The sequence below is a fragment of the Helicoverpa zea genome, chromosome 28 (assembly GCF_022581195.2).
Source record: "Helicoverpa zea isolate HzStark_Cry1AcR chromosome 28, ilHelZeax1.1, whole genome shotgun sequence".
In the NCBI taxonomy this organism is placed as follows: domain Eukaryota; kingdom Metazoa; phylum Arthropoda; class Insecta; order Lepidoptera; family Noctuidae; genus Helicoverpa; species Helicoverpa zea.
In genome coordinates, this window is record NC_061479.1 from 5468892 (window position 1) to 5491711 (window position 22820).

Here is a 22820-nt window from a genome sequence, read left to right on the forward strand (position 1 = left end):
TCACGTCTAATCCACTTAACTGATTTTTGTAAAATTTGGTACAGAGATAGAGTTGACCTTGAGAAAGAACATAGACTATCGACGTATTTATCCGGACTTTTGAAGAATTCTCTTGGAAAAGCGATATAACCGAACTCTACGCGGGCGAAGCCGCGGGCGGAAGCTAGTATTACATATTTGACCTAATAGAAGCGTGTTAAAAACAGTTATTCTGACATAACAAGCAAAACCATATAATTTACAATACTATATATGACGTTTCTATGACGTCACGGAGCTCCGAGTTTCAGAGCGTGACGGAACTACTTCGATGCTTCGTTTTAAGGCTATTAAAGTGTGAATATGATAAGTATTAAATATTTGATTTGCTCATTAAACATTGGATTGGATTTGGATTTGGGGTAGAAACAGACAATGTAGAAAGAAATGAAGAATTATTTATATTGATACTTTTTAGGGTTCCGTAACTAAAGCGGAAACCTTCAAAAATGCAGAAATTAAGAATTAGTTACCAATATTTACTATTTTCAGGGGTCCATACCTATTGTGTAAAACTGATAAAACTGCGTAACATTTCGTTGTCCGTCTATACTTACGTTATCTAGTGCTTCTCCAGTTTTTTGTAAAATATTTACATGATATAAGCAAAAACGGATTTTATTTACGATGTCATACCAGATTATTTCCACAAATTCGTTCTTATCCGGACAAAAAATATTCCAACTTAATCTGTAGTATACCACCTATCTCCGTGTCTAATTTCATCTCAATAAAATACCCAATCTTAATGTCTAGTATATCACCTATCTCCATGCTAAATTTCAACTTAATCACTTAAGCCATTTTAGCGCAAAAGCATATAAAGAACAAACAGCCTCCCCTACTTCTTACACCAACGTGAATATTTATTTTTTATTTATATGTAATTTTAATGTCCCTTTCTCCTTGTTACAGATCACAATAACCACTTCAAAGAAAAAAGATTATGCAAAAATCTTAAAAATGGCACCACAAGAAAGAAATTCCTACCCCTCAGAGGACAACAGCCAAAACACGACGAATAACTTATCTAACATAGATTTAAGCGGCGGCTTCGTCAACAAAGCCTACGAAAATGACAGTTCCGATGTTACCACACCAAAAAATACGACCACAGATAACGTAGAAAAGAAAAAGACCACAGACTTTGATGATTTGTTGCCATATGTAGGAGAATTTGGATTGTATCAAAAGATTTTGTTTCTACTAATGATACCTTTTGCGTTTTTCGTTGCGTTTGTGTATTTTTCGCAAATATTTATGACTATTGTACCTGAGGAACATTGGTGTTGGATACCGGAGTTGGCGAATATGACTGTGGAAGAAAGGTGAGTGAATTTTTTTATTGGCAACTTTACTTCATGCTACCTATTGTTTTTGTCGGCGGTTTCACTGGTATATTGTGGAAACTATTTCACGCGCCCGAAAAATAAATAGCCTGTATATTATTCTAAAGTATAAGCTATATGACTGCCAAGTTCCATTAAAATCCATTTGGACGTTACGGACGCGTAAAGAAGTAATAAACATACACACACATACACACTCAAAAACTTTCGCTTTTATAATATTTTTTTAGTTAGCCGAACAATATTTTCCGTCCGTAGTTATATTTTGGATCATTCTGAAGGATTTATATAAATATTTTATGGTTGTTGATTAAAAGGTCTAGGCAACCATTATTTTGAGTACTGAGTAGTTAAATATAACATTAAGTAAAACAAATGTATGTTTTTTGTTAATTATTAATGTCTAGTTTTTAAATTGTCTGTCTGTTTTTATGTCACCAGTAGTTTACTATTAATTATACGTGTACCTATTATATTAACTACGCTCTATGCACAATAATTATTAAAATATATAAATTAAAATTAATTAACAAAAAACCTGTAAGTACATACAAAAATAATTATGCACATAAATTCATACATGACAACATACATGATATGTATTATTTAATATTAATTGAAAATACAAGCCGTGACGGATACCTACGTTTCGTTTGTCGCAATTTTTTGTCACTAATTATAATTAACTACATATATGTATATGTTTTACAAGTTCTACATTGCATAAGATATACAAAGTGTAACCTTAAATACGCAAAACTGCAATCACCCCAAACAATATTCAATTCAAATAACCAAATCATTAAATATTGTATTACGCCATTAAATACAAGCTAAACAGTAAATAAAACCTTTTTGCCTATATGTATAGATGTATTTAGTTCTGCAAAACCACCGGGTGAGACAGTCGGTATGGTTTGAACACACTCTTATGCTCAAAAACACCCCTTTAACCGACTTCAAAAAAGAAGGCACTCAATTCTGAACTGAACACCATTTTAACCGACTTCAAAAAAAGAAGGCACTCAATTGTAAAGTGGTTATTTTTACATCTTACGACCATATTATATTTTGCTCAATTACCTACGTCAAAAATTGCCTTGAAAAGGATTAACCGTGAATAAGAGCCGGATGTCTAAAAACGCGAGCAAACCCAGATGCCATAACGAGTACTTACGCACATTAAAATAAACATATTAATAAAATATTCTTATCTAAATTATATAATTGCAAAAAACGTTTTAGTAACACAGTTTTGGTTCGCGAAGGGCGAATGAGATCAGTTAAAATATTCAAGTTAAAAAAGACTGATAATGCATATACTTATTTAATTAAGGATTTCCGGGGTACCCTTTTCCCAACTATGTTATGGTCGGCTTCAAAAGTCGTGGTGGCCTAGTGGGTAAAGAACCAACCTCTCAAGTATAAAGGCGTTGGTTTGATTCCAGGTCAGGCAAGTACCAATGCAACTTTTCTAAGTTTGTATGTACTTTCTAAGTACATCTTAGACAAAAAATTTACTGTGTTTCGGATGACACGTTAAACTGTAGGTCCCGGCTGTCATTGAATATCCTTGGCAGTCGTTACGGGTAGTCATAAGTCACTAAGTCTGACACCAGTCTAAACAAGGGCTATTGGGTTGCCTAGGTACTCTTTGTACCCTAAATATTCCGAAACTACTGAACCGATTTAGAAAATTCTTTCACTGTTGGAAAGCTACGCTCTTCCCAAGTGACATAGGCTATATTTTATTACGATACAGGCAGTAGTACCAAGCAAAACTGCGGTATTTAACTAGTGTTTAATATAGGCACGCGATCTTGTAGAATGCGGATGTATTCATACAAAAAATGATTGTTGTACAATTACATATTATTTTAGGAGTTGCCTTGAAACAATCGATTCCTTTTATGTTAATAGTAATTGGATGTCAATGGTTAAATAACAATTTATTTGCTCGTTGCGAATCTTAATGGAAAAAAATTGGTTTGGCCCAATCTATACTAGCACTAATATAATAAAGAAAAAACATTTTTTTGTTTGTTTACACTGAACTGATTGAAGAATTATTTCCCTGTTGGAAAGCAACACTCTTCCCGAGTAACATAGGCTATATTTTATCCCGGTACGGGCAGTAGTTCCTACGGAACGCGGGTAAGTATACTGTGGTAAAAAAAATCTTACTAATATTATAAATGCGGAGGAACTATGTCTCTCTGTCTCGTTTACACACAATACTAAAGTGATTCATTTAAAAGAGCCTGAGAAAGAACGTAAGCTACTTTTAAACCGGGTGAGGAAAATATTTCACTCGTGAAGGAGAACTACGGAAAACAGCTATATATACACAGATTACGCTATACTCCATTTTAGTAGGCTCTTTAGACGAATACATATCTACTTAACATAAAACTACTTAAAATAATGGTTCAATTGAGTGCGTAATTGTTATTATTGTTTTTATGTTAATTTTTAAATTCAGTTTTTAAATAAAAAGTTATATCAAGATTGTTTATATTCCGGGGATTGTTCCGCGGCGATGGTACATAATGAGCTTAAGAAGGAACATGGTGAATTTTAGTCAGATACCGTCTTACCACAAAAACTTTTTAACGTCAGTTTAAGACTTGTCTAAAAAAAATGTCAAATCACATTTTTTTTAGACAAGTGTAAAACAGTTGTTAAAGTTTTTGTAGTAAGGCCATAAGAGTCTGACACTCCCTCACGCTGCTAACCCACAGCGGGAGGTGTTATTTGATGATTTCCCATAAAAAAAAGTGATCATCCAATTTTGTTTTGTTTTTGTTTTTGTTAATTATTATTTCCCGGGTAACTGGGTTAAGATGAGATAGGCATTCGCTCCTTGTAAAACACTGGTACCTACTCAGCTGCATGCCGTTAGACTGAAAACCAACCCCAACATAGTTGGGAAAAGACTACGCAGATGATGATTTTTAAACTAATTTATACAATTATGATCGTCAATTGATCATTAAAATTGTTATAAATAATTAATTTTCAAAGCAATCTTTACACGGGTTTATCAACGATTAAGTGTAAATTTTATAAAAAAATGTGTAGATTGGAAATAACATAGTTTTTTTGCAATTTATAATGTTGATGTAGCATTAATTGTTTATGGGTTATTTGAGATATGCGCCATGGTGGAGCCTCTTTTTAATTATTTGTTATATAAATATAGTAGATTTTCCTGCATTAATATACAAGTACTAAGTAATACACAGGTCATAAAATGTACTAACGAAGTTTATTTACATAGTTGGGAAAAAGGTTCGGGAGATGATGAATATTATAAGAATTCTGAAGCAACAAACAAGAAAAGCTTTCGAAAGAAATCGCTACACGAAAATAGGTCCACATTTGCCTATCGTTTTCCCAGCTATGTTGGGGTCGGCTTCCCAGTCTAATCAGATGCAGCTGAGGACCTGTGTTTTACAAGAAGCGACTAGCTATATGACCTCCTCAACCCAGTTACCCGGGCAACCCAATACCCCTTGGTAAGACTAGTGGTCAGACAGTCTGGTTTCCGACTACCTGAAACGACTGCTAAAGATGTTCAAATGACAGCCTGCTAATTCATTGTTTTTATGAAATCACATTATATCTACATATTTCTATAAAAATATGTATCTGCGCATTATATGATATTTTAATTTACGACGTAAAAATTAAATAGATACAGACGTCAATAAAATAAATTGGTATAAAATTATAAGTGTTATAACTTATGAAAAATGCATTAGAAGTTCGTAATAAAATCATCAAATCAATTATCTATTTTATCTGCAATCGTCATGTTTCAAATTACATGAAACATCCTATTTTTAAATGGTAATGTTTGTATGTATGGATTTGTGTTCTTTTTTTTGCAAAAACTACTAATAGGGATACCGAATCTTGTTTGCAGTTGACAGCTGTCAATTTCAAGGGAACATAGCACATAGACATAATATAGTGAACAGGACTGAACTTTAAACAAAAAACGAGCCGAGTGAAACAATTAGTACGGAGGCCGTCTGTCCCTTTCTAATAGGGTGACTATGAGATTAAGCTATGTGAGACCAATCCGACTTTGCTAAGATTATTAAACACAGATTGGTATTGAAGTTTTAACTTACGCAGTTTGTGACCTTAAAATACTAATATAGGCTTTTAATAATTAGCGGGAATTAGCAGTAATAAAAACGGGAAGATTCGAAGTGCAGACTGATTTTTTTGTATTTTTGCTTCACATATAGACTGCGGAGCCATTTATATCAAATTTCTTCATTTTTTGGGAAGCTATAACAATAGTACAACAGTTTTAAAATCCATCACCCATATTTAGACTCATTACAAGAATTCATGGGCACCCTAGTTGTTTGATTTACGAAAATGTTATTATTAGCTTACCTGTGGAACGATATATTTTAACCACCATAGGATTCACTTTCACAAGTATAAAAGCAACACTTTTTCACCATTTAAATAGTTTAAATTGATTTAATACAAAAAAAAATATAAACAAAATTTTAAATGCTGATTACGCGCCAGGAATGTTCAGGGTTACCGCTAGAAAATAAAAAAAGCAAAATAAAAAATTATGTTGTTTATGTTTTAAGAATAAATACGAATAAATTAATGTGATTGTTATTAATTTGTTGACTTACAATTGTTATATTAAGATAAAAATATAAGTGATTCAATTGTTTTTTTTGGCAAAAAAAACTGTTGATCACATCATTTTTTTATGCTGGCAAGGTGTCAGAAAGAGACAAACGGCCTCCGTTCGAACTATCCCTCTCGGCTCGGATTTGCCTCTGTGTATTATGCAACCAATTTAGTACCTTATTGCGTTGGAATAGAGTTCATTTTCGTAAATATATATTTTGAGAGTGCACAATCTTGTTTGAAGTATATTACATCTATGAAATAGCATTATTGGTTCTGACTGTCAAGACTCAACTGTACCAAAAATCAGTCAGGCCATACATAAATGGATTTAGATTAAATTTCAATAGTCAAATTAGCTACCAGGTACCTACATACTAGTTATCCGGGTCATCATCTCCAGAGCCTTTTCCCAACTATGTTGGGGTCGACTTCCAGTCTAACCGTATGCAGCTGAGTACCAGCGCTTTACAAGGAGCAACTGCCTATCTGACCCCCTCAATCCAGTTATGCGGGCAACCCCTTGGTAAGACTGGTGTCAGACTTACTGGCTTCTGACTACCCGTAACGACTGCCAAGGACACACACACTATACACATACACTTTTTATACGGGTGCAGGAAGTATTTCTATAATAGTTCAGATACTAGTAATATTATAAATGTGAGGAATCCGGAAAAAGAAGGGGCGGGAAGTAGTTACCTCATAGAGCGAGTGAAACCAATGGCAGAAACTAGTATGTTTTTCAATAAAATTATACTTTAAAACACTCAGGATGGACTTTGATTGATTTATAAATTATTCATTTAAGATAAATTTAGAATCAATCATAAACACACTACAGTAAATATCAATCTTATAAAAATAATTGCGGTTTTTCCCATATCCCGGGGAAAAATTCATACAAACTTTTTTATCGGCACTGGGTGATACTTCTAAGTACTTATTTCCTGCGGTTTCACCCGCGTCCCGTGGCAAATAGTTGCAATGCCCGAAAATACATATAGCCTATGTCACCTGGGGTAGTGTAGCTTCCCAACCACAGAGAAATAATTTTTGACACGGTTCATAAGTTTTTGAGCCTCTTAAATAAATAAAGATAAGTATAGGTATATTTTCGTAATATTTATTACGAGTTTGTGAGTTTGTAAAGGGAAATCCTTGGATCTACTGAACAAATTAAAAATATTGATTTTACCAATAGACAAAAATATTATCTGTGAGTGTCAACAGCTATATTTTGTCCGGGTACGAAAAGTGTAGTTTCCCAAGATACATATGAATCTTCGAGACAGACTTATTTTAGGATGTAACTCGAACAGTTTTTTATTATTTTCTTATAAATACTTATAATGTTTGATTGACGTCAATCAGATGGGCAATTTAAACCGCAAAATGTAATAACCCTTACATTGGTACAGTTAACCACAAAATACCATAAATATTAAAGATTGTAAATAATAAAACGCTGTAATACTGTCATTTGAACATCTTTGGCAGTCGTTACGGGTAGTCAGAAGCCAGTAAGTCTGGCAACCTATCTTACCAGGTTGCCCGGGTAACTGTGTTGAGGAGGTCAGATAGGCAGTCGCTCCTTGTAAAACACTGGTACTCAGCTGCATACTGTTAGACTGGAAGCCACCCCAACATAACTGGGAAAAGACTAGGCAGATGATAAGGGTATTGTATTACCGTTTTTTCCTGCCTTCAAAATAGTATAAATTATACCTACATATCGACTGCAAGCAAGCAATACCTCCTATCTGACTCCGGGTGGATTTTAAAGGGGAACAATAAAACTTAATAAAATCCTTATTCCGAGGAAGGTATAATGAGATACTGAAAATCCAAGTTTTCTTTTTCTAAGCATAGTATTGATTAATAAAGTTTTTTGTTTTTATTTTGAATCTAAAGGTAGTTTATGGTAGATACAAGTTTTTTGGTTTTTTGAAACAAAAATGTCAGATAGGAGGTATTGCTTGCTTGCAGTCGATATGATAAGCTAAATCTTTCATAAGAAAACCTTTTTACGAAAAAAATAAACCGACTTCCAAAAACACTAAAAAGCAAAAAAAAAAACTTTTTTATTTACAGCTTTTCAGTGATACGAATAGTTGTCCCTATCCATATAAGTGGAAAGTTCTCATCAATACAAAGAATATAAGCCCAAATACGAGGTATTTTACATATTCAGTTGTCGATTTTCCTCGACCTTTTCTGGTCTCCATCATCAGGTCAGCTCCAAACCTTCACTTTTGCAAAGGTCTCGTCAATACAAATAATATAAGCCTAAACACGAGGTAGTTTACATATTCAGTTGTCGAGTTCCCTTGACCCTCTCTGGTCTCCATCATCAGGTCAGCTCCAAACCTTCACTGTTGTATAGTGTTTTTAGGCATACACCTGAGTGTCAAGTTTTTACCCTATGTATGCCTGCAACTTTCGAAAGTTGCCCTCGATTTCTCAGGGTTTTCATGATCAGATCCTGACCTGATGACTATGGGACCAACTGGCAGCTATTCCGCGTCGAACAAAAAAATAATCACGTAAATCGGTCTATAAACCTCGGAGTAATCGATGTACATGCATAGAAAAAAAAACAGCGGCCGAAGTTTTTATACATGTTTTGTTAAACCGCAAGTTTATATTCTCCGAATGATGCTATTATAAAAAATAAATATAATACTTTAGCGTCTATAAGTCCAATTTCGATTGTTATTTTTATCTCATCACGACTTCACGCCATGAGGTTAAGCAGATTTTAATCTAACAGGATGCTGCTGAGTACCAGTAAACTACAAATACGCTAACCATTTTCCCGCGGTTTCAACCGCATTCCAGGGGGAACTACTGCCCGTACCGGGATAAAATATAGCCTATGTTACTCGGGAAGAGTGTAGCTTTCCAACAGTGAAAGTATTTTTGAAATCGGTTGAGTAACAGTACCATTAGGTACAGGCTATATTTTATTCGAAAACGAATAGAAGTTATCCTTTATGATCAGATCAGATTAAAGAAAGTTATGAGTAGTATCTTTAGAATCAGGTAAAATTTGTAAAAAACTGTTACTAAACAAAAACCATAAAATATCATACAAAAAAAAAATCTAGCCGTTTTAAATTGTGTTACGTCTTAAGTATAATGTTCTCTACCGTAAATCTAATTTTAATTTATCTCAACTATAAATACTACCTAAGTCTAACCTCTTTTAGCTCTAAAAATAGCACAAAAACCCATCTGTTTTTGTAACAAAAAACACATTATTCCCGTAACAAGTCATCCGTGTGAAGAGCCGGACGTCCGTCCTGCAGAAGGCTGTAAGTGTATTTAAAATGCACAGCCACTGGAACATTTACACGGTTCTTAGTTACGTGCTTATTCGTGGAGGGCGACAAAAAATGCGGAATTTTAAGTTTTGTAGTGATTTACAGTTTGGTGAAGGAAATGTTGAGATAAGTGGTGGATGTTGGTGAAATATGTTTTGGTAATGACATAAATGTAGATTGAAATAAATACACTCTTTTGCAAAAAAAGCGGCCACCTATGCGAAATCTTAGTTTGAGTGTATTCTAAATTTGAATTTTGTATACACTCTCACGCATGCTTGGCTAACCCTATTGATGCTAGAAACATACTACTTGAAATACACGTGAAGTCCTTAAAACTAAGATTTCGCATAGGTGCCCGCTTTTTTTGCAAAAGAGTTTATAAAACCGGCGACTCTTTCGAGAAATCAGTAAGCGATTAGTGGGGTCCACTCGTGACCAGAGGGCTGGCCAACAGATTACAGATTACTATACTATACTTCGACCAAAGGATATGCATTGCCATCCAGCGTGGCAATGCAGCCAGCCTTTTGGGCACGATTCCCGCGGCATATTTTGATACTTAGTTTTAATATTTCCCTCTTATTATTTGAATTGTTAAGATTAGATGAATGAACTTGTTAATTAAAATCTAAAATTATGTGAATTTTAAATTAGGTACTTTAGTTTAATTACTTGGTTCAAATTACATACTAATAAAACCGGCCAAGTGCTCATTGGTCCCTCAGTGACCTGGAATGGAACTCACACACTCAGACTTGAGAGGTTGGTTCTTTACCCGAAAATGCGAAAGTTACTCTGTTTGTCTGTGACGTCAAAACTACTGAACCGATTCAACTGTTTGATACACAGTCTAGAGAGGACATCAGTGACTTTTTATCCAGGTGAGAGAGGTAGTTTTCTCGGGATGCAGGTGGAACCGATGGGAACAGCTAGTTTCTTTACATTTCCGAGTCAATATAATGTAGCTCTAGATATGTATTTCAATGGTTTCGCGCTAGAATATGCCGTTAGACCACTATTTGAACCCGCGTCCCGTGGAAACTACTTTCCGTAAGCGGATAAAATAAACCCTATGCCACCCGGGGATACGTAATGAAACTTCTCAACAGTGAAAGCATTTCCCAATCGGTTCAGTTATTTCGGAGCTTTGAGTACAAAAACAAATAATCAATTTTCCTCTTTCTCATTGTTGTTAAGACCCAAGTTCAAAGACCCTTAACAATTGTTTTCAGAAACAGGACTTTTACATTATCGCTGTATTCGTGCTTTAACCAATTCGTCACTTAACTGGCTGATAACCTAAATCCACAATAAACTCTGTAACCTTATGTTAAGGCTGCTCAAACAAAAGAAAAGGTCATTGAATCGTGTTCAATGTCAAAACCTCCGTGGTCAAAACAAATGACTGTTACTAAACGTGAACTATACGAAAACTGTATTTCCTTAATTAAATATTAGAGTTATTTGATACAGTTGGGATATTAATATCCGGTGTTTTTTTTTACTTTCATTAATGTATAGTAGGTAATAGTTTACCGGTTCAATATTAGGTTGCCCGGGTAACTGGGTTGAGGAGGTCAGATAGGCAGTCGCTCCTTGTAAAACACTGGTACTTAGCTGCATTCAGTTAGACTGGAAGCCGACCCCAACATAGTTGGGAAAAGGCCAGGGAGATGATGAATAGTTTAACGGTTCATTGATCTCATTGTCTCTATAAATAAGGTTTTTTTTTATTTATTTGATTGTTATTTGTATGTAGCCTAAAGGCTCCGAAAATGCGATTTGAAATTTTCGAGGGATGAATTCAGGATTGTGTGAAAGACGATCTGGCTGGAAAGTACCTTCCTGATTTTTGTAACTACCATACATCTCCACGACATCTTCATGACTGCCTCGTTGGTCTAGTGGTCGCAAGCGCGGCTGCTGTGCTCGAGGTCTCGGGTTGGATTCCCGGGTCGGACCGAAATCGCTTTGTGGGTTTTCTTAAACTGTCACAAAGCAGCCCGTAGTCTGGAAGTTGGTGATTGATTGCCGTCCCATCGGGTTATGAGAGTGAAGGAATAGTGATTGCACCTGTGTCTGCGCAAATGCTCGTGCGCTATAATATGTCCTGCGCAGCTGGCTGATCTTCTTAAATGAGAACAGCCGCCGTGGCCGAAATCGGCCGAGGACGCCATCATCATCATCACATCTCCATATTGATTTATAAGTCCAGACAAACTATCGGCCGACAAAAAGTTTGCAGTGTGCAGTTTCTCTAAAAGTTTTGATAAGTGACGATAACCATTTATCATCAGGTAGGCCGGTTATCTGACAATTGATTCCATAAAAAAATACAACAGTAATTATTTGCAAATGTTTTAACCTTCTGCGCGAAACACGTATTTAATTCGTGATCTATTCGCCCTTGTTATAATAATAATAATTGTCCGATTATTATAATAGCGTACCCTTTGTGTTTTAACAAAAAAAATGTCTATCTACATACTACTTAGCTTCCGTCAGCGGCGTAACCCGCTTCCTGAGGGAACTATTTCTCGGTTCCGGCCTATAGATATGTTTGTTATTCTGATGTGTAAGCTATATAGATTACTGCTAAGTATATTATTTATCATCAAAATCCATCCAGTAGTTTTTGCGTGTGACAGAAATAAACATCCAGCCATACTTCATACCAACTTTCGCATTTAGGTCTAATTTGCTTTCTCCTTATAATTTCTGGCAACTTCTGAAATGTAGGTAAACTAATTTTTTTTGCTTCTTTTTTGCTTGTATTAATATTATTTTTAACAAAGTTTGACCAATTTCCAGAAACCCACGCTTGACCAATTTCCAGAAAAAAATCTTCATAATCTCAATGTCTGTGTCAACAAATAATAATAATTACATCATGAACGAACACAAAACATTTTTTTGCCCTACTTCAAAAAAGGAGTATTATGCTTTTTACCGCGGAAGCTCCGACCGTAATTTGTAATAGACACGATATTAAAACAAAAAAAGTAAACAAGAAACGAACAATTGTTTAGTTTTCTTCAGTTAAACGTGAAAATCGTGAATTTGTTACTAACTAGCTTCCGCTAGCGTTTTCACCCACGTGCTGTGGGAATTACTATGCGCAGTTGGATAAAAAATAGCCTACCTATAGCCTTTCCCGATAAATGGGTTATGGGACATTTAATGAGTTTTTAAAAAAGGTTCAGTAATTTATGATATAAGCGTGTTTAAACACACAAACTTTATTATATAGATAAGTAGAGATTGAGAGACAGCGAATTATATTTTATTTTAGGGTTCCGTTCTCGAACAGTAAATAAATGGGAATAGTAGGGACTATTAAGACTTCACTCTCCTTCTGTCTCTATTCTGTATCTCATGAACCGTAATAATTAGCCAGTTGTCTACAGAAGAGGTACACATTAGCTAACTTTTGCCACTATAACGACAAATAGGTACTGAAAACTAGAATAAAACAAGTAAATGATTTGGATCCTTTCTCAACAAGTGTGGCGGCAGCCAGAAGGTCGTTGAGCCTTAAGTTTTTCAAGTAATTTAGTAGCCCAGATTTAGTATATTACTTTGAAATTTAGTTATACCTACTCATTTTTTTTTCTCTTTGTGTTTAAAATGCTATTGTGTAAAACTTATATTATTATCTCTAAAAACGTTGCACTGATGTGTGATCACGTTATTTCTAGGCTGATATTATAAGCGAGGACTTAATTGGCTCTCTGTCGACTATGTCTCCTTCTATTGTTTAGTTTTTGTTTAGCTGTAAGTTCTCCATAGTGTACTTAATAAATAAATAAATAAATTGAGGGAGCATTTTATACAACAAACGTATTTACTTTATACACATGCTGCGGATCCTTTATTTTTTAAAATCTCAGGCCCATAGAAAATACTATACCTAGATAAATATACTATTATATCATTAAATATCTACATTTTTCCTGCCATTTACTTACACCTTTTTTCATTCTCATAAATATACTATTATAACATTAAATACTTTTTTCCTACTCATTACTTACACCTTTCTTTCTTTCATTCCTAGCTAGGGGAGCTACCTAAAGTAAAATTTAAAAAGAAGTTAAAAGCTTGCCTTATTGAAGGGTGCTTCTACACAATAGAAGAATATTTTAATTATAGAAATTAGCTTTTATATATAAGCGTTATAGCAGGCCTCTGTCACTCGACGTACTTGCGCGCGATAAATGCCTACCGCTCGCTGGGTTACCGGTAGCCCCACGCGGCTCAGGGCTTTCAACAGTCACACGCGCCGCGCGCGCTCCAATATTATTATTTTTATTTCGTGGCATGTTATGCTGTTGGTTTTTATTAGGTTTTTTAAGCTACCTCACAAACTGATGGATTATTTTGAGTTGTGTTGGTTTATATGCGACTATTGTAAGATTTAGAAACATTTTATATGTATGTACTTATCTAGTAATTCTATTTTTTTTAATAAATTAATACTTATTTACTTTATGATTTTAACAACAGAGATCATTAGGTGCTTATTTTACTTTAGATACCTCCTTAGTTATATGAACTGTATTGTGAGTTTTGTAGCTCAAAACACATCTCGAGTGTAAGTAGGTATATGTAGTTCTGGTCCAACTTAATGACGACTCGGAACATTACGCGTGTCGCTACGCAGAAACCAATTTTAGGTATGTATGTTGATACATACCTAAAATTGGTGGTAGAGTGTTGACTCGACGGAGTTGTACCATATGGGGTATGGCACTTGTGCTCGAAAAATAGTTGGAAACCGCCTTTGATTTTGACGAAAGCTTTACGTACTTACCTCGTATTAGGTAATATTTAGTAATATGTACCCATACTCCATTTTAGTAGGCAATACAATAGTTAACTAAAGAAAAATATTCTTGATATTACTTTTTATTTAAAAACTCAGTTTTAAAAAAGGCTATCTTAAAATAAGCGTAATTTTGTTTTCCTACTTAAATATTAATAAATTGTAAGAAGCAACCCTAAGCACGGCCACGGCACGGTTGCGGTCACTGAACTGTGCGCTATCGCATTGGAATAACAATCAAGCGCTCGAGCTTTTAAGGTTAATTTTATAACGCAGCTAGGAATTTGTAGGTAGTTGGGGAACTTGTAGGTGCTTATAACAGTAGGTATGGACTTTTTTGTATGGAGTGATCTATCTGTTACGTAGTAACTATTATATAATCTGTGGTTATAGGTTTAAGCATAATTTATGTTATAATTTTCGCATGCCTACCGAAGGCGAGATTATGTTAAGTGACTTTTTTTGTTTTTACCACCTTTTGTGTAAACCATATCTCGGCGAATAAATATTTTCATTTCATTTCCAGGCGAGCTCTAGCAATCCCTCCCTCAAACAATGGACCATATTCCCACGATAGATGCAAGATGTACTCCACAGACTTCGCTCAAGCACTCGCTGAAGGCAGGACTACGCCTGATGATGAGTGGGCGGTAGTGCCGTGCCAGTTCGGATGGGAGTATAATAGGAGTGATGTGCCTTATGATACTATTGCTTCGGAGGTAAGGGTTTTCGTTTATTTATTTATTTATACTTCTTGCACAATTTATAATGGCGGACTTAACGCCTTAGGCGTTCTCTTTCAGTCTACCTTAAGACGGTGGTGAAAAATAAGTGTTAGGTGCAACACTGTTGGAGATTTAGTGCAATTTAGTGATGTTACTCTATACTTCTTTCATGATGATATCCCTCGCAGTTCATAACTGACTAGCTTCTGCCAGTGGTTTTACCCGCACACTATGGGAACTTCTTCATGAACCCGGACAAAAATTTGCCTATAGCCTTCCTCGATAAATGGGCTATCTAACATCGAAAGATTTTTGTCAACCTGGTCAAGTAGTTCCTAGACAAACAAACTGTTTAGCTCTATGATATTAGTGAAAATAGAAACTCAAAATCATTTGTTCAAACGATAAAATCATTCAATCCAAAAACTAGCTGCAAAATAGCGCTTTTCGAACGCCAAAACAAAAAAATGCCCCCATCGCCCTCTCCCAACTTCCTGTGTTTTAAAAAATAGCCATGTGTTGCTGGGGAGTTTGTTGCGCCACTTCTTCTTCCCAGCAAAAACACATAGTCAGGTAGTGGTGAAGGTCAATCATTTTTCAAGTTATATTTGACGTTGGAAAAGTACTGTTTTTAACACAATTTTGAAGTAATGTATTTTTCCTTTAAAGTAGCATTATTTTTGTCTGAAAAATCATCCTATCGCAAGATAAGTACAGTTTATTTCGAAGTGAAAGGTTTTAAATAATAATTTCATTCTTTTTACAGTTGGACTGGGTATGTGAGAAGGACAACTTAGCAGCTACAGCTCAGGCCATATTCTTCTGTGGAGCGATCGTGGGAGGTCTGGTCTTCGGCTGGATAGCTGATAAATATGGAAGAATACCTGCTCTAGTTGGTGAGTCTTCTATTTCTTCTTCTGCCTAGGCTTTGCCCAACAATGCTGAGGCCGGCTCCCAGACTATTTTTATGCAAATGAGTACCAGTGTGCCATAAAAAACGATTGCCTACCTGATCTCCTTAGCCCAGTTATCTGGGCTGGGCATATGCCTAAGACTTTCTGGCTTTTAAATACCTGTCAGGCTTAATCAGGATGGATAGAAAGGATGACCGAATAAAATATGGATGGCTTATTTGAAAAATAACTTACGCAATTAATAACTGATTGGGATAAGGTCAACAGGTTAACGATGCACGTATACGCCTGACTATGACATTACAACCCTCCACCTACAGTTTCGCCCAAGTTCCGAGAGGACTAGTTTCCCCACTCGGATAAAAAAGCCTTTTTATTATTCTGATGAGCTACAATTACTACTGCCAAGATTTATTTAAATCCACCGAATAGCTTTTGTGTGAAAGAGGATAAAACATCCATACACACAAACTTTCACGTTTCTTATCTTATTAGGGTTTAAAAATACATTAGTACGAATTGAGAACCTCCTCCTTTTTTGAAGTCGGTTAAAACCTCAGTCCTTTACTAACATGAATGTTTTTGACTTCCAGGCACGAATCTCCTGGGCTTCATAGCAGGAGTGGGCACTTCATTCTGCGACAGTTTCCTCACCTTCGCACTCTGTCGGTTCTTCGTGGGCTTAGCGTTTGATAACTGTTTTACTATGATGTATATTCTTGGTAAGTATAATAAACGATAGTTCCCCTTAATTTTCAATGGTATTTCCTAACCTTTCTTGACTACGGTATTGCCAAAGGAATATTCGATTACGTAAGATAATTATAGAGAGAACTTTGGCCTGATTTTGTACTCTATTTGCAGACATTGTAAAGTAAATGATTTTAATTATCGTATGAAAAGAAAGAGGTCAGGAAACTGTGTGGAATTTATGTGACTTTTATCGAAAACAACAAATGTGTGACTTCGTAATAATTCAAACAGATTTTTAAAAATAAGTATATTATTTAGTTTTGTCATGTCTTGAAGCAATGTCACTCAAAGGTTCTGACAAAATTAATCGAGCAATTTTCGAATTTCTTGATGCACTGCAAAAGATTTTTTTTTTCTAAAATCAGTTAAACAAATACATATAGCAATGAAATCACATAAATTTTTCTTCACCAGATTACAACATCCCATGTTCACTTCAAATTTTCATGATCATATCATACATAACTAATTTTCTTCTTTTTAATTCCAGTGCTAGAATACGTGGGACCAAAATGGCGTACCTTCGTAGCGAACATGTCTATAGCATTATTCTTCACCCTGGCTGCTTCCCTGCTGCCGTGGATCGCGTTATGGGCTGATGATTGGAGAATGTTCGCGTTGGGGACTAGCCTGCCTTTCGCGTTGGCTATTTTGACGCCTTGGATGGTTCCTGAGAGTGCTAGGTATGGTAAAACTTTTAAACATGCTTATTTATAGAACTATTAGTCTGATAGGTACCGATTTTTGCGTGTCGAGGTTGAAAAACAAAAGCTTGGAGTGCATGTATTTAAAAAATTTAATAAATAAATACTTACATAATATCTTATTTACAAGTTTTTATATAACTAAACTTATATTAAGTAGAGAATAAAGGCCGTCAAATATTGGTCCTTATCGATTTCACTCAGTAGTTACCCAATAGGCTGGTGGTATTGCCACGTTAAATATCAATGCTCGCTTTGCGATCTAAAAGTTAGTGATGAGAAGTGTTTACCAGGCACTTGCATTTAAAACCATATGATATCTGAGACAGAAATCAGCTGTTCCTAAAACAAAAGTTATAGCAAAACATTGTTCGACGTTCTAAAAAGGACTCATTCATCTGTTTTCAGAGACGTTCGAACGAAATAGAGCCTTATTTCAAACGCACTAAGTTCCAATCTAACTTGAAGCTTACTAAGTACCTACTGCTTATTTCCAGATGGTTGGTCTCTCAAGGCAAGATAGACAAAGCTCTGACGATCATGAAGAAGTTTGAGAGAATCAACAAGACCAAAATCCCGGAGAAAGTACTCAGCGATTTCACGGTAAGTAATTACTTATATTTAAAATATTCACAAAGTAGCCCGGAGTATGGAAATTGGTAATTGATATACCGTCCATCGGAGAGCAAGTAAATGTCGTGCTTGTGATCTCTCTCCGGTGGTATTGGATTACCGTCCCATCGCGCTATAGGAGTGAAGGAATAAGTAGTGAGTGCACCTGTGTCTTGTGAACTCTAACTAACCTGGCTGATTTCCTTGTAGACAACAGCCACCGACAGCCAGTCTGTATGTTATTATAATAGTTTACCTACAATTCATTATGACAAGTCAGTACAATAAGGAATTTAGTCCATGCATAGAGGTTTGTGAGATTTCCGCCCGACTCGGAATTCGAAAATTTGAACCCAAAATTGCAGTAGCTTAATAAAACTTACACGTCTATCATCATAATCATCATAACCCTTGTACATATTTCCATTCATTTCAGACTAGAAAAGTTTCTGCTAAACTGACACCGATGTAGATTCAATACTAAACTAATGCATGTGTTACACATACTTAATGCTAATCATTTTTTCCAGGAATCATCCCTAAAAACAATCAAAGAATCTGAAGCAGAATGCAGGACTTACTCCGTATTGGACCTCTTCAAGACCCCTCGGCTCAGACGGAACGCGATCCTTCTCATCATCATCTGGATGGCCATATCATTGGTGTTCGATGGCCACGTCAGAAACGTTGGATCTTTGGGGCTGGATATCTTCCTGACGTTTACTATTGCTTCGGCTACTGAGCTGCCGGCTGATACTTTCTTGACGGCTGTTTTGGACAGGTATGCAAAGGGCCAAAAGGGTCTGATTTGTTTTATGGCGTTTTTTTATTGGAATGTGAAGGTGAAGAGTTTATTTGTATGTTTCTTTGGTTGTGCGGTGTTGTTTCATGAAGTACCGGATTGATTTGACAAATTAATTCTGTGTTACATAGACCTTTTATTGAGAAAGGCCGGTCCTGAAGTTGTTCCTGAGATTAATGTGTTCAAACGAAAAATAAATACTTTAGCTTTATAATGGTAGATTATACAACTGAAAAGTTTGTTTGAACGCTTTATCTCAGGATCCAGGCCTAGTAGGGCCGATTCGGTGTGCAAATGCTTCCAGTATTACATAAGCTATTTATTGAGATAAGCTACCTTTTATCCAGCTGCGCAGAGTATTTTTTACGGGACACGCGTAAAAGCGCTGGAGGAAGCTACTATTACTATTTGGTAGATGTATTTATGGTATCGCATCATATGGAGAGTGTATAAGCAAGTGTTAATAATAATGTTACTTTCCAGGTGGGGTCGTAGATGGTTAGCCTGTGGTTCCATGGTCATCAGCGGTATCTTCAGTCTCCTAGCTACCGCTGTACCTGCTGGTGAGTTTATTCGACAAATACTCTTTATTCTTCTCTCTTTCCCTTCTTCCTTGGATAGATCCAATGTCTGAAACAGAAAAACTGAGTTCACTGTGTTCACATAGGCAGTCACTCTATATAACTCTATATCTCTATATCACTCTATATAAACATTGTCATCAATCCAGTTTAACGCCGATGGAAGCCAATCCCAACATAGTTTTGAAAAGGCTACGCTCTGTTAATTTACATATCATCTTCATAAGCCTTTTTAACCGTCCCAACGCAGAGCACAGGGCTCCTCTCATACAGAGAAATGAGCTTTAATCATCACGCTTGCTTAATGCGGGTTGATGATTTCAAAATAAGTTCAGGTATCCTTAAGATGCTTTCTTTCTATACCCAGCCATTGGCGACCCAAAATAGCATATTTATTTTGTGTTGATGCAAAGTGGAGTAGCATTATCTCTAATAGTCTTTGGAATATACTTGACTTTATGTTATTTCTTCCAGGTGGACCAACAGCTTCTCTAGCCATAATGGGTCGTTTCGCCGTCAACATATCGTACAACATAGGACTGCAATACGCGGCTGAGTTACTGCCGACGGTGGTGAGGGCGCAGGGCGTCGCGTTGATACATATCATGGGATATGTTGCCTCTATTGTGGCGCCGTTTGTTGTTTATTTGGTGAGTTGAGGTTTTGAAGAGAAAAGGGGAAAGAGAATCGTTCTTTCTTTAGGTACACTCAGGTCTAAGTTTAGCTAGAATATAAAACAACTGTTTACTTCTAATATTGAAAGTGAAAATTCAGAGCAAAGATAAAAATATTTTTTATTCGCAAATAGGGTTACAATATGATAATGATGATGTCCTCCTAGACGTTTCCGTCGACGACGACACCCTGGCATATATCGGCAGTTTGGTTTCGTTCATGGGCTCGTACATGACTAGCGAAACCAAACTTTGCCTTGAACACGCGGTTACAATATACATGATGGATCACAGAGGAATTTTTTTGATTCAGCCATATTTACAGTTGTTTTAATAAAATTGATGTTTATGTTGTGGGTGACCTAAGTTTCCTGGTGCATCCGAGTGTATTGCTAGTAACATTTTGAAGGCACTTAACCCATACAGTACAATTTCGCACTTAAAACATTAGTAAGTTACAGAGTTGCAGAGTTTCCTTGTTTCTTAGATAGCCTATTTAATCTCGAATATACATAGAACGTTATTCAAGGAAGCCTAAAGGAAACATTTATCCCAATTCGCGAAGTAGTTCAAATGGGACACGAGCAAATCAATCGAGCAATCAATATTTGACATACAAAAAATAATTTGATGTCCAAAATCAACCTTTGATCTTTCTCCACAGGCCAATATCTCCCAAGACCTCCCCCTCCTGATCCTGGGCGTCCTCGGCGTGGCAGGAGGTCTGCTGTGCCTCTTCCTCCCGGAGACCATGGACACTGAGATGCCGCAGACCTTGCAGGATGGAGAGAACTTCGGCAAGGACCAGAGGTTCTGGGATAATCCTTGTTTCCCCAGGTAAGATAGGTCATTTTTGGGATTCCGTTATGAAGAAGTAGAAATATCCCTTTAGCTATGAAGAGAAAGCTGTAGATTGTGTTAATAAGGAAATATACTAGCACCTGCTTATAGGGGTCAATCAGTAAGGAATTTTATGTGTTGTCATTTTATCTCGAAATATTTCGGAATTATTTTGTGTACCTAACATCTATACCCTAAAACTTATTTATTAATGTTGTTATTTTTTTTATCGATATACATACCTACATTGTAATACTTTTGAACATACCTTAGTAGGTATATTTGGCAATCAATTGGGAATCTTCCTGTAATTTTTTTGGATAGGTCATAGGTAATTAGGTAATAGATTCTGAAATAGGAAAAGGTCCCGTTTGGCATGTGCATTGTAGAATCTACATAGATTCCAACAGGAATATTCCACTTTTAGACACTTAACTAACGCACAATCAAGCCATACTTTCTACCACTAAACTACATACTCCTTATCCACAGGAAAAAGCCCGAATCAGATGAGGAGCATCCAGGAAAATACACGAAGAGACCATCAGTTTCCACTAACGAACCCCAAGAGTTTGTCAGAGCAGTTCCCAGTGCCATAGGGTCTAGGGCCTCCATCAGGGCCTCAATCAGGGCCTCGACTAGGGCCTCAAACCGAAGACGCGACGTCAACAAGGATAGGAACATCGTTTGAGCACTAGGACCAACAAAGTAGCTTTACCAAAAATCTGTACAAAATTTTGGGCGTTTTTGAAAACCAAGACTGGGTTTGTGAATCGCTAGATGGCGTTGGTGTGATTTCTTATGATCTCAAATGGAATTGTGTAATTTGGAAAGGCATATATTACTTACTAAAGGGTAAAACAGTTTTCTGAATATATTGAATCAGTATTAAAAATTGTCTAAAGGCTGTGATTGGTTGATTAGAAACTCAACAAATTCATAGAGTTGTTGACAAAGAGTAATAGTGACAGATGTCACAAAATGGCGGGAATGTGATAGCATTTGACAGTTGTTTGACGTTTGGTCGTGAAATTCGAGATGGCCGATGGATGTATAGTGATATGTCAAGAAATATGCATTAATTAATTAATTGAAACCAGAATTTGAAAGAGATTTTCTAATAAATAAAGATTCGAAAACGTCTTAAATGAGTGAATTCTGGTTTCAGATAAAATACAAACAAAATATGTTTCTTAGTGACAAATTATGTTTATTCGCTTTTAGATTTAAGCGTTTAAAGATATTAAAATTATGATAGGACTGTGATAAAAACTGATATCAGTACACTTTGCTGTAAGAATTATGAATAAAAAAAACCTTTTGTGTTTAAAAAGGCTCTAAAATATGGCATTTACTAGAAAATGTCTTATTAAGATTTGTTTTATTTTTTGTTACAAATCATCGATTTTCAGAATTAGAAATAATTATTAAAAAATTCGAAGTACAAAACAAAATTTCTTTGGCCTTTTTTGCAATTTCAAAATTATTTTTCTCAGATTTTTTTTAGTATTACAAATGAATCAGTTCCTGTTTTTTTTTTTTGTATATTTTTTAAATTGTCATGTCAGACAAATAATACTAAATTTATTTTAAAATTTGATAATGTTTTTTTACTTAAATAATAACGATTTGTGCATTATTTTCTCTGAAAAGGAGTTTAAGTGACATTCAAGTTAAATAATTCTTGCCTTATTTAATTGTGATAGTTAAAACCAACGTTAAATCTATTTTAGATAAATATTTGTCGTGAATTGGTTTACGTCTTAGAATTTAAAATAAGTCTGAAATAATTAATGACAAAATTATTATTTGGCACAAATACAAAAACTTTACCTTTTTTTACAAAATAGAGATTTTTTTTTCGATTTCTTGTTTCAGTTGACAGCTGTTCTGTCAGTTGGTACAAAAAATGCTATTTGCCCTTGAAAATTGATATCTCAACCGTAAAAAAAATATTGCAGTTTTATATTACATTATAATTTATGCAGTTGATATTACCAGT

The 22820-nt window shown here is 35.5% G+C and overlaps 1 protein-coding gene across 1 annotated transcript in view; it reads left to right on the forward strand.

Annotated features, from left to right (window-relative positions):
- Positions 1-22166, forward strand: part of LOC124643840 (organic cation transporter protein-like) — a 36276-nt gene extending 14110 nt beyond the window's left edge. The window contains exons 2-12 of the mRNA XM_047182949.1: positions 955-1367; positions 14740-14932; positions 15705-15834; positions 16446-16574; positions 17096-17288; positions 17807-17912; positions 18452-18702; positions 19207-19286; positions 19779-19954; positions 20643-20815; positions 21311-22166. Of these exons, the coding sequence (XP_047038905.1) occupies positions 1003-1367; positions 14740-14932; positions 15705-15834; positions 16446-16574; positions 17096-17288; positions 17807-17912; positions 18452-18702; positions 19207-19286; positions 19779-19954; positions 20643-20815; positions 21311-21509 (1995 nt within the window). The 5' untranslated portion in view covers positions 955-1002 and the 3' untranslated portion in view covers positions 21510-22166. The remainder of the gene's footprint in view (positions 1-954; positions 1368-14739; positions 14933-15704; positions 15835-16445; positions 16575-17095; positions 17289-17806; positions 17913-18451; positions 18703-19206; positions 19287-19778; positions 19955-20642; positions 20816-21310) is intronic.
- Positions 22167-22820: the final 654 nt, after the last annotated feature.